This window comes from Lissotriton vulgaris, chromosome 12, assembly GCF_964263255.1.
Source record: "Lissotriton vulgaris chromosome 12, aLisVul1.2, whole genome shotgun sequence".
NCBI lineage: Eukaryota > Metazoa > Chordata > Amphibia > Caudata > Salamandridae > Lissotriton > Lissotriton vulgaris.
This window is the reverse complement of record NC_141700.1, coordinates 87,348,157-87,361,682: the sequence shown is the minus strand read 5'-3', so window position 1 is coordinate 87,361,682 and position 13,526 is coordinate 87,348,157. Positions and strand designations below refer to the sequence as shown.

General features: G+C 45.1%; 1 protein-coding gene across 1 annotated transcript in view; it reads right to left on the bottom strand.

Annotated features, from left to right (window-relative positions):
• LOC147673429 (uncharacterized) overlaps positions 1 to 9,616 on the bottom strand; it is a 138,941-nt gene extending 129,325 nt beyond the window's left edge. The window contains exon 1 of the mRNA XM_086947291.1: positions 9,502 to 9,616. Within this exon, the coding sequence (XP_086803417.1) occupies positions 9,502 to 9,504 (3 nt within the window). The 5' untranslated portion in view covers positions 9,505 to 9,616. The remainder of the gene's footprint in view (positions 1 to 9,501) is intronic.
• Positions 9,617 to 13,526: the final 3,910 nt, after the last annotated feature.

The window sequence follows — 13,526 nt, the reverse complement described above, 5'->3', positions numbered from 1 at the left end:
AGGAAACTGCACATCTATACTACTATAATAAAGGAAGAACTTTCAGCCTTTGAGGCGGGTAAACTCGGGAACCACAGCGCCAATCCACACACCCGATACACCGTTGGAATCGTCAGGGTGTGTAGATGGTTATAGGCTATATACATTTTTTTAAAAATGTTATTTAAAAAATGTACAGTCAAAAAAAAAGTAGTCCCTCCGCCGCGACGTGCGTGCTCATGTCAGGAGCGCAGGGAGGAGCGGCGTCCAGGAGCGCGACGAGGAGCGGCGGACATGGCGCGGGGAAGGAGCGGTGACGTGAGGAGCAGCGGACAGGCCAGCGGCGGTGCGAGCAGCGGACAGGCGGGAGGAGCGGCGGCTGAAGTAAGGGGACCCATGTCGGGGCAGGCGGGGGTCGGGGCAGGCGGGAGACGGGCTGGGTGGGGGATGGGCCGGGCGGGGGCCCAGGCTGCTGGACAATGTCGGGGCGGGCGGGGGGCAGGGAAGCCTGTTGCTCCCGGACAAGGTCGGGACGGGCTGCTAGTAAACAATAATGGTGATTACACCTTCTATAAGTACTGCAAAAGGAAAAAGAAAAAAATGAGCAGAAATTAATCATTTCTCCTCATATGGGCATGCTAAGACCAGGCATTCCACGGCATTAGTTGCTGCCGCTGCCTCAGCCTTGTAAATCTGGGACAACATCAAAAAGCAATGGTGTAGCAGTGGAATGCCCACAGCAACATCCACTGCACACCCTTTTGAAGCAGGGAACTAGGGCGCAAAGGTGCATATTTACAAGGATGTGGATGTGTTAAGCCACGCAGAGTGGCTTCGTGCCACCTTGTAAATATGGAAAATGGTGCTGCGCCATAGGAGCGTCAAAAAAAGTGACACTCTGGTGGCGGTGAGGGCTTATCAATATGTCTCTAAATGTAGTAGTTGTGGCTTTTGTGTTAATTCCTCGTTCTTCAAGATACCATCTGGTTCCATCTAACAATCCCCAGTAACCTTTGAACTGACCTTCAGGATTTCCTCTTATCAAAGCGCGATATGGTTGCGAATTTGAGGAGTAGATCAATTTCGCACTTTTGGCATCAGAAGTTTTTGCTTAAAGCAAAGCCTTATTCATATTTCTGTTTCGATGGTCCAATGCCCTTGTCTTTAGAGAACATCGGTTTTGGGCCTTCGACATTTCTAAGGTGAAATATTTATCTCTCTCTATGTTTCGTGAATGATTCGCTCCTTCCACCGCTTAGAACCCATGGTTTCCTTCTATCTATACAACCAACACCAGTTCACTCACATCGACCACACCTCCAGGTCCCAGACGATCTCGATCAATCTGTAGGGCACGCCTGAAATTCCACCGCCGTGGCAGGCTTTTCCTTTTCCCCCCATATGAAAAGACAATTTCCCAAGATGAGCACCAACTTTTTGGGTTGTCTGATCCCCTTTCCTACCTGGTAAGCAAGTTACTCCTGCCCCTTCCAGGGGTGTGCATATACTCCAGCCTTGGAACAGTCACTCCTAGCCCCTGTGAGTATATTTACTAATGCAAAAAGTTACATGTAAAATCTTTAACAACAGTAAAAATTAAAATAACTTTTGTGAACTCAGGATGCTTGATTGTGCAACTGTGATTTAAGAGATGGACTACAGAATGTATACTTGCAAGATCCATATTCCAATGGTTGATGACAAAGATGGGAAGTTCTCTTAAAGGCAAGAAAAAAACCTGAACGACATTTATGCAGGGTACTTGCAGGGCACGCCCATTGAGGTTGGCACGCCCATTGAGGTTGGCACGCCCATTGAGGGTGGCACACCCATTGAGGGTGGCACGCCCATTGAGGGTGGCATGCCCATTGCGGGTGACACGCCCATTGAGGGTCAGATTTACTAATATTTGATGCGCACAGCTCAGCTACCAAAGTTGCTGCGCATGAAACGGAAAGAACAGGACTGCGCCATATCTATAAATATATGGTAGTATTATGCGTTTCCCAAGCGGTGACAAACAATTAAGCCACCTTGTGCCACTCACACACCTTTGCACCATCGTAGGAGTGATGTCTAACCTAGGTTTTGTACCAGAAGGGTACCATTCTAGTACAAAATATTGTACCTAGGCAAACAGTAAAACTTTGTATGTGGGCTGCATAGTGCAGTACATAAGATAAGTTTGAAACAGTTGGAAAAAAAACTTTTCTCCTGCTTGGGGCCTGCATCAAGTAGAAATATTTTCAGGTACAAAGCCCAGTCTACAAATGCAAAAAAAGCAGATGGAGCTTTTCATCAAAAAACTTCGCTGGTATGATGAGAGTGCCCATGTACCACCCTTAGGACACCACATTAACACAAAGCAGTGCGCATGAGCACATAGCACTACCTGATGTTACGTTAGCCAATCTTCCAAAGCAAATAAAGTATTACAATGGAAAGTAACCAGCAAGTCAAAAATGTGTGCTAGATTGCAACAATACTGGTGTCTTTCAACTCGTGCAAAGTATTGATTCAAGTATCTCAATGTCTTTTAGACTTAAGTTGTGCCTTCCCACTTTCCCCACCACCACCCACAGGGCTAACTGTGCTGGAATCAGCACTGCATCTTAAAGAAGCATAAACTGAAAGGAGCCGCTCGAAAGAAGCAATGCAGGAATCTTAGGCCCACATTTATTAACACTTTGCACCAGTTTGTCGTCCAAATGTATTAATGCAAGGTGTTGTGGTGAAATGTACTTTCCAACCCAAATCATGATTTGTGTAGCAACATTGTGTAAGGTAACTAAAAGATGCTCTATGCGAAACTTTGCACTATGTATCAATGCGCTGGCGCATGGCAGCCTAATTCGTGCCAGCGCCGAAAGAGGTGGAAAATGTCGCCATTTTCCTTCGTCAGAGTGCTTTGCACGCTGCTCCATTTTATACAAGGTATTGCATCAACTTTGTTTGCAGTGCTGTATGAAAAGTTTGTATATCTGTCCATAATTGTGCGTACACTTGTGGTGCTGCAGGCTGGCCCTATTGTGTGTCTTGTCTTTGTGTAGTACATCGTGTTTCCAGGGCATACAGAGTCCTCACAGATTTGAAAGGATGTGGTCAAGCTGCAAGTATCAATCTGTGGCTTGTGACTGCACTAACCAGGTCAACGCTGACTTGTGCATAAGCACCGAGCCCCATCAGCATACCTAGACAGGCGCCTGTGGTAAATGCTATCCGGCCTTACTGAAGCAGTGCTTAGTGCTTACAATGCAATTCCTCCTTTCCTTAAAAACACTGATCTGTCATTTTACTGCCTTAAACTAGCTAACTAACACGTTTGCAGATTCTGGAATACCTTGTTTATCAATACATGACCATTATCAAAGATGGGCAGCTCAGTAAGCCAAAGTTATCAAATCCTGATTTCATGACCGAGGTGACAGACTCTTCCAGTTCACGATGAACGATGCTTGACCGTTCTCGAAGGAATTATCCATAAAACTATAATTACCGATAACTGATTTATTCGAAGACGTAACAGACCCTCCGTGATCAAGGTAATCAATACTTAAAATTCTATAGTACCATAATCATCAATCAGGCAGTATTTGTGGAGTGCTGCTTGTCACCTGTAGGGTACACCGGCAATGTGCTGCGGGTATTAGTCATAGAGCCAGGTCATTTTCCTTCCTGAAGTCTGCTAGCGATGGTGACGTACAGAGGTGGAGCGGCGGTGTGTTCCAGGACTTGGCGGTGAGGTGGGCGAAGGAGTATCCTCTAGTGAGGCAGCGGCAAATGAAGCTGTATATGTACGTGGGCGAGGTGGGTGGAATGGAAGATTCTGGGTGGTAGGAGGAAGTTCAGGCAGTGGTTCATGTAGACAGGTCCTTCGTCGTAGAGGGCTTTAAAGGCGTGGGTCAGTAGCTTGAATTGGCATCTCTTCTGGATGGGGAGCCAGTGGAGGTCTTTCAGGTGCTGGGTGATGTGTGTTCTCTTGGGAAGGTTGATGATCAGTCTGGCTGCAGAGTTCTGGTTTGTCTGGAGTCTTCTCATGAGTTCAGTGGTGGTGCCTGCAAAGAGTGCATTGCCGTAGTCCAGCCGGCTGGTGATGAAGGCCTGTACCACCATTTTCCTGGTGTTGGTGGTAGCCACTTGGAGATTCAGCGGGGTATGCAGAGCATGTGGAAGCAGGCTGAAGAGACAGCATTGACCTGATGTTTCATGGAGAGTTTGCTGTCCAGGAAGATGCCGAGGTTTTAGGCATGGTCTTTCGAAGTGGTGGTGGGTCCGAATTGCGATGCCCACCAGGAGTCATTCCACAAGATCAGTACTTTTGTTTTGTCTGTGTTGAGCTTCAGGCAATTGTTCTTCATCCAGGCCGAGACATTCTTCATACAGTTGTTGAAGTTGGTCTTTGTCGTGGTGGGGTCCGCTGAGAGGGAGAGGACGAGTTGGGTGTCGTCGGTGTATGAGATGATGTTGATGTTGTGGGTTTTGATGATGAATCGTGAATACCTGATTCAATGTCCATGGTAACTTTCCGAGTTCACAGTTATCGATGCGTGTCCATTCCCGAAGGAATCCTCTGTAAAGCCCATAGTTACTAACAATACCTTAACATTGACACAGGTTGAAAGTTCCATAGATATCCATCCCTAATCAATCACAGAGGCAATGGATACTCCCAGCTCAAGGTTATCAATGCTTGGCCATTCTCAAAGAAATCCTCTCTAAGACCATAGCTATCAACACTTGTTTCAACCACAGAGGTGACAGACTCTACTGCTCACTGTTATCAACACTTGAACATTGTCACAGGTGGAAGGCCCCATAAGACCATGTTTGAGTCGGAGAGGTAACAGGCACTCTCAGTTCACAGCTATATTTGACCATTCTCAGATGAATGCTCAAAAAGACCATATTTATCCGTTACCGATTCAATCACTTGTGTTACAATTCTCCCATCTCAGGTCTACGAATACTTAGACCATATTCAGAGATGACAGGCTTTCTTTCGCGGCGATTAGAAATACCTGGTTGTTATCACGAGACAACATCTTGAAACAAAGTTATAAACATACAGATTAATGCATTTGTAAAACCAAAATAAATGTATGCATTAATACTTTATTTCATCAACGGTGGTCTCTAACACAAATGTCACTGTGTAGTCTTATAAATATTCCATTCCATTTCACATTTAATTTCGCGGTTGCTCCGCTAATTCTTTCTGTAAGCTGGTAATTCCTAGGCATGCACGCCAGACCTCTGATTGCTCCTACATCCATACAGGGAGAGTTTTGCATGTATTTATGATCACTCCTTCTATTTCCAGAATTTTAATTAAAAAAAATGCCCAGCATATATCCTGCAATATATAGCTAATTTTGCATTTTTGTGTTGCTTGCTTGAATACGTAGGCAGGGCACCTCAATTTGCCCAAATCGTCGAGTTGAGGAAGTGGCTTTGCAGAAAGTTTCTATGACTCCAGATTACATCACAGGAGATCATATCTCACACCCAATAATACTCAATTTGAACTGTGACGAATTCAGAGAAAGTGGGTCATGCACACTTGGAGCCCGGTGCACAGTGCTGTATGATTTTTAAAAAATAATGTGCAGATCTTTGCATCATAGCCATTTAGCTGGCTAGCGATGCTTTTTTAGAAACAATCTTCATACACCTGGCTGTGGACTGAAGTCCGCTGACCTGTCTCGGAACAGTCGGTCAGACAACGCAAGGATATTTAGAGGATCCAAAACGTATTTTCGCATCACCCAATGTGAATACCAAAATAGACTCTTAAGAAATCTCCAATAACCAAAAACAACCAACATAACCAATCTGTGTTGAACATTCAATGCTGCTGATGCGGGTGACAAAACGTGGCTAAGAAAACCCAGCCGCTAAAGCTAGAGAATCCGAAAGGAAAAATTACTTTTTGAAGATAAGTAGCCAGCTTGTTTGAATTTTGGGTTGAAAAAAAAATGCCACAAGATAACAAATGATACCCAACGAATACTTAATATGCACCACAAGTGAAGGTTAAGCTGCGTATAATGAAGCCTTTTACAAAAATAGAAAATGCTTGGTGGCCTCCTTACAATTTCATCAAATGCACTATACCTACTCTCTATACATTTTCCCTTCCAATAAAAGCTGACCAGATCATAGTACGCCCAGGGTATATATTTTTTTTCCCAAAGCGTGCTCTAGGGTAAACCCAGTGTAATATGATTTTTCAATAATTTGCAATTTTTTTGTCTTTTCGTGTACTTTTTGCATGCAAGAGACTTGCTTGAGTCGAAAATGTCAGGTATGAACCGAGAACTTTGGACAACATTAGAATAAGATCCTATCCCTAAGGAGATGAGTGTTTTAAATTCAGACAGGAAACCACATTCTTATATTTCTCAGTTCATTAGTAATCATGAATTTCCAGTTAATCCATGGACACCATCACTAACACAAATGAAAAGCTTACACATTGGACCCTATTCAAGACACATTGCTTTTCCGGGATTCAAATTGAATACAGTATTTGTTGTAGGGCTCCATGTAAAGGCTACAAATACTAAATCGTAAGTGTTTTAATTTTACGTTTACGAAGCGTGCAAATTCCAAAAATTGTCCTGGCACTAGGATTCGAAAGCCTATGCAGGGCATTGTATTTATCAATTGAAAAAAGCCAGGTCTTTAATTATTTCCTTTGAAATGAGAGAGGATCTGCAGCCCATCTTAGGGAAAGGGAGTGAAATTCAATAACTTAGCCAATAGTAAAAATTCCAACCCATCCAGCCTGTCTACAAGACTATGTCTGGAACATCTATAGCGTAAAGGCAGAAACCCGCATTAGAAAGAGGTCGGTGACTATCAAGAAGGCTTTAAAGAGGCTGTATGTTCTTCTTATGCAGCCAATGCAGTTGTCCCAAAAGATGTGATACAAGGGCAGCTTTAAGAAAGACAAAAGATCAATGACAACCATGTAAATAAACAAAAGGGAAGAACCTTCTTTACAGATTAAAAGAGAAGAAAACCGGTGGAAGTGACATGATTGTTCCGCAAGTGTATAGTAAGATCTCTGAACAGTAAAAAACACCAGGTTTATGACCTTAGAGTCCAGGGAGGTATATTGCCCCCAGTTTTTGGTCTAGGTTCTCGGAAGACCCTCAAGGACCAAAATCTCACCTTTATCAAATGTTGTCTTAAAAACTGGGCATAACATGAACATTTCTGAGCTTTCCACATTATAATTTGAATGTCCTGGTAATGATCAGCGCTTTCCCCCCCATGAAATTTCAGCAGGACTGACCTTACTAAATTTACTCAGACGTTGCAGACTTATCGCATGTGGTAAACTCAGCACTGGATGTAGTTGTAAAAGTATTTTATTGCATGAATAATTACATTACAGGCCATTTGTAATCAGGGCCTGGGAGAATTACCAAGAGTACAGATGAGAACGAAGAATTGAGGTCTAGTAGTATTGATTCATAAATGTCCCAATGTACCCAATCTGGGTACTACCCTTGTTTTTACGTGTTGATTGATGACTGCAAGTCCATACAGGTTCACTGTGTACATACGTTTAATGCTTGAAAATTTACAGGCAACTGTCTCTATGGATACCACCTACATAAAGCAAACCTCTCATCAAATGTTTACGATCTCCAGTGGCAAATGAATACAATATTATAGTGAACAAGTTGAGAATAATTGTTGCCGTATGTGAGCCATGCAGTCACAATCCGCACTATCTTTGTATTTTAAGTTTTATTAAAGTTGCATTTTTTTACATCAAATTTGGCGACCCAGATAACCTGTACTTTTGACAAGCAAGTAGCTTGCCTACATGAGCGTCTCATCCCTGCCACAAGGGCGAGAGACTGGTACCTGACTACAAATGTTTGTAAAATCCACAGCATTTTTTGTTAACGGGGCAAACCTGCCCTTAATAATCATTTTGAAATATCATAGTCTGCTACACTTTAACGTGATTTATGAATGGAGGTGGTGTCTTCAATTGATATTTAGTGGGGGCTCAGTGACTTTCAATTTTTTTTTACTGAGTTGACATGGAAATACTAGCCAGGTCGCAACCTTACGCAGGTTCCAAGAAATATATGGAATACTAAATTCTGATTGCGTCCTCGTCTATATGATATTCTATATGAAATTCAGGATACCCTTTGGGTGACAGATTAGCGCTATACAAGTATGCCATACAATACAATACAGTACAATATTCTGCCTAAGTGTGCCCCCTGAATATCGAATCAACAATAACAATGGCACAAAACTTTGAAAATAAAATATCAACAGGTAAATCTAGATTTTCCATGCCTAAATCTAAATCTATGTACCTTCACAGTACATATACCTTCAAGGTACATAGTTGTGGAGTTAGGAATAGTAAATCTATACATGCGCTTATCTTTCAATATGTTGTCACTCGATATTCTGTCCTGGGTGCCACGATAATGTTGGTGTTGATAATAAGTAGTACAATCCACAGCTCAGAGCATTTAATCACAGCACTGGCGTAACAAAACTTGAGGGACCCCCCCTGAAAAGTACATGGAGGGCCCCCCTCCATACTCACTCAGGAGCTCTCAGGCCAGGGACCTGTGCTGAGGGTGCCCCCTGAAGCTCCCCCCCCACCCTCACTGCGGGGGCCGTGGAGGCCTTTGCTACGCCACTGGCTCAGAGTACAGTTATCTTCGGGGCCCGTTTTCTACTCAGAAGTAACAAGCCCAGATGTTGCCTCGCCCCATCTCGTGGCTACTTCTGGGAAGGAGACATGGCTGGTCACTTTCTGCGGCTCGCGCCGGTAGGGAAGGGCCACTGAGATCAGCTACAACGGAGGACCAAATGATGAGGCAGGGCAGATCCAATTATGCAGCAATTAAAGGCCAATTATGCGGAATAATGTGTCACATTCTGTGGCATTTTTTTCCGCTCTTCGTCCTTTTAAGTAATGACTGGCCAGAGATTTAATCTCGTTAATACTAGTTAAAAAAAATGAACACAGTAATAAACAATGGAATGGTGGCCAGTTAATCTTTGCAAACGGCCTGCCTCTGCGCTGCGCAGTCTGTGCTCCTTTCTTGTTATAACTTTTGATCCAGAATTTTTTTTAATGAAATCTGTAAATTGTGCACTAGGTGGCGGATTAGGTGGCAGTAGCTAGATATCGATCATTAGGCGGAAAGAACCGCAGCTGAAGAGCTACATATAATCCTAGTTGCCGTCACGCCAGGCTAATCCTTAACAGGTGCAGTTCCTGCCAAACGTTAGGACTTTCCCGAAGTGCGCGCATCACAACAAAGCTCGCTCATCCCTTGTGAATGTATAAAAACAGTCAAAACTTCACAGAAGTGGCTTCCAATATGCAGCATTTGTTTCCAGTTAATCAATCTATACACTTAGATGTCATTTCTACAAACATACATCTGCTGTTCACATAAACATCTGCTCTCTCAAAGCGCCTCGCACGCCTAGCGCTGCCTGGGCTCGAGGCGCTGTCACACCTACCATGGCGGGAGAGCGGCTCTCCGGTGCCCGGTGCCCCCCGACGCTGCCCCGGCTCGGCGTCCTCTCGGCGTGGGGCGGTACGGAGCGGCTCTCCTTCGGTGCGCCTTCCTTGTGTGGTGGAAGCGAGACTGCGGCGTGTGCTCACCGCGGCCCGGCATTGTGCAATTTCCGGAGTCACCAGCCTTCTCGGAGGCAGTGTGACTGGGTGGAAGGGGGTGGTGGCAGAGCGCTCCCCGGCTGGCATGCCAGCTCCCTCTCCGAGAGCACCTGTTCCGCATTTGGCGGTGCCAGGCCCAGGTGGTTGGCACAAGAAGTCCTGCAATGACACCATGGGGCTGTCTCGGAGCCAGCCACCGGGCACCGACTCATGCCACCGGCTAGATTAGGGGTTCTCTCACAGGTGGGGATTTCCCTCCAAAATGTTGTCCTTCACCTGTTGCCTGTTTTAATATGCTCGATGTTGAGTTTGTTTATTAGGGGTTCTCTCACAGGTGGGGGGTTTCCCTTCACCTGTTATTTTATTTATTTATTTAGCAAGTTTAAAATAGCGCTGGCTAGACCCGGAGGTATCGGAGTGCTTTACATGAAGATCAGCGAGTTACAAGTTACAAATTACCATACGTTACAAGAGCAAAGTAAGACATAAGAAAAAAAGAAACAATGTTACGGTCATAAATCAGAGGGAGGGGACATAGCAGGGAGACGGGGAGCACAATGCCCAATGTCCGGCTGGGTAGGTAATGGCCGAGGGGGTGAACCAGGGCCGATCTCTGTAGCTGTCTAGGCAGCTCCACCGGGCATCAGCCATATTGCTCGGTCTCCGAGCACAGTTCCTTTTTGAAAGTCATGCAGAGCTGCCCCATGGTCATCTCTGGTAAGCGCCATTTGATTAGATTGCCCCCCTTTGTCGTGTGACGGGCCCTTCGCAGCGGACGCAAAATAGTTGGCGACCTTGTTGGAAACGTTTTGGTGGCATGCAGAGCCTTGCTGGTGGGTTGCAGTGTACTTGGTGGCAAAGCTACCATGAACCATGTATGCAGGCACCATTATGAAGTCTAGCATTGCCAAAGCTAGATCCACTAATGGTGGTAGCTGTGTGGGCTTCCCTTGACAGCGGCAGAGCAATAGTGAGGACCGCTTATGCAAGGGGAGTAGGAACTACTGCAACACAAATTGGAGGATGAACCGCCATCTTAGGGTCAGGCAAACACGCTGCTGGTTGCATGAGGTAAACTGGTGCATTCAACTCTATTGAATTACTTAAATCATACAGCGGGGGAACGTATCTGCTGGAAAATCCTTGTGGGTCACCGTTGACGGTTTGCAGCTGATTTGGAGAGGTTTAAGAGTGCCTACCACTCACTGGATAGCCGTGATGGTCGGATCCGCCATATTGCTGAGCAGCGCCCCAATTTCACAATGTGGATTCATGCTTTTCAGACTTTGGATGGGGGGGGAGGGAACCTCATCATACTCGGTGCAGCTATGATATCCTTGCAGCACCGCACTGGTTTGGGCGCTTATCGGAAGATGCACCCTGATGCGGATCGATCAGTCCAATTCGCCGACGAGGGAGGGAAGCGCAAGCACCAGGACACAGGGCAGAATGGGGCAAATCTTCCCTCCCCGCGGCTCCCCCCTTTTACCTCGCTCAAACGCTGATATCCTCTCTGCGGGCAGCTCCAACGCAGCTCTCACAGGTGGGGATTTCCCACCAAAATGTTTTCCTTCACCTGTTACTACTCACAAATAAGGGGAGAGGGTCATCTACTAACACTCCACCACCCCAAAACCCCCTAAAGCTATGTATACACACACAAAAGGGGTGGGGAAAACAAAATACACGTGTAACAACACGACGCAGACAAAACAAATCTGTTTTGAAAACTGCCCTCACTCACACACCTAAGTGTGTGACATGCTTCATCATCGGGTCTGCCTAGAAAACGCCCCGGCGTAGCCACGCTCGGGGCGGAGCATAAGGGAGGGGGAAAAAAAGAAGAAAAGTTTTTTAAAGGACAGGACGCAACACAAATATAACAAACACAGTGATAAAACAGTGAATATGACCCTGTGACTGGGAATTGTGAAAGACCAAGGTGCAGTGTTGGAAAGTGATTTAAAACTGGCTTGTGGATACCAACAGAACCTTTATTTATAGGTGCCACAGCCAGGATTAAAAGATATAAGAATAGGTCGTTTTAAGAGAGAAATTATGATCTCAAAACACCCCTCCTGATACTGCTTGTGCCACTGCTTGTGCCAACATGTTTCGACCGACTTACTGTGCCACGAAGGTTACCCCGGTCTTCTTCAGGGCGTCTATCTCACCCAGTCCTGGTATCAGCCCAATCGCATTTCGGTCAAAGAGCAACAAAGTTTCTCTTGATCAAAATCTGATCATAACATGTGGAGGAGAATCCCAACAACACGGGAAGCTACATACTGAAACGAAGCACAATAAGTCATATGCTTACATGTATATGCTAAATCATGGACCTCAATCAAGGTCTCCAATTAAATTGTGTCTGCAAAGTCCCCCCTACAAAACTGATACCTGCGGTATATTGCCGCTCACTTCATTTTGTGGTTAAAAACATCCAAAGTATTCAATAAAGTACTTCTGCATACATTCTTTACCACACTTCCCTACATATGCACACCCATCTCAAGTGCATCATATTTCAAAAGGCATGCCTGTCGACTTGAAGATGACAGCCAGACACGCATGGGTAAAGGGTTGCAAAGACCATTCTCATGGCCAGTGCAATAATTGTGAAGGGTCAGATGGGGAGACATTACATCTATCTTATGACAATTGTCTTGTTCTTATCTTGTTACATTTGCAGTGCACACCAAGACAGAGGTCTAATGCCAAGCTCTCTCTTCCGAGGGAGCTTGGTGTTTGCTTTTCTTGCTCAGACTTCAAAGTGAGAGAATGTATCTGACAATCCTGCTGAGTATCCATGTAACAGGAGAGGGTTTAGGATGTATTTTATTTTCTAGTACACAATTAAAAAAAGAACTGTGCTGCTGTTTCTGAATATATTAAAATTAGTACAATTGAAGCACATTTTGTTTGTGATTTTGAAGTGTGGTGGAAACACTGCACTCTATCCCACTGTGCTCCACTCCAATCCAATGTACCCCAATCTAACCCACCCAACTCCACTTTACTACAATCTGTCCCAATCTACAACACTCCAAATTACCCCACTCGACTCCAATCTACCCCACCCCACTCTAATCCAATCTACTGCACTCCACCTCAATCTACCCCTCTCCACTACAAATCTACCCCACTTCACTTCACTATGATACAATCTTACACACTCCATTCCAATCTACACCACTCCATTCTACCCCAATCTACCCCACTGCACTCCAGCCTATTCCACCCCAATCTACCCCGTTCCACTCAATCTAACCCAATCAACCCCACCCAACTCCAGCCCAATCTACAGCACTCCACTGAAATCCAACCCACTCTGTTCCAAACTATCCCACCCTACCCCACCCCACTTCACTCCAATCTACCCCACTCAAATCTACCCCAATCCACCCAAATCTACCCAAATCAAACCTACTCCAATCTACCCCACTCCACTCCCATCTACCTCCGTCCAATTTACCCCACTCAATTCCAATTTACCCCACTCTGCTTCAAACTCCAATGCAATCTAATCAACCTTTCTCCACTCTAATCTACCCATTCCACTCCAATCTACCACAATCAACCCCAGTCCACTCCAATTTACCACACTCAAATCTACCCAATCTACCACACCCCTCCCTACCACACTACACTCTATCCAGATCTACTCCACTCCACTCCACTCTAATCTAATCTACTCCACTCCAATCTACCATACTCAACTCAAATCTTCCACACTGCACTCCAATGTGACACACTTTACTCCAATCCACCCACTCCAATCTACCCCTATCTACTCTACTCCAAGCTACACTACTTACTTCACTCTACCCCACTTCAATCTTCCACACCCCATTCTACCCAACTTCAA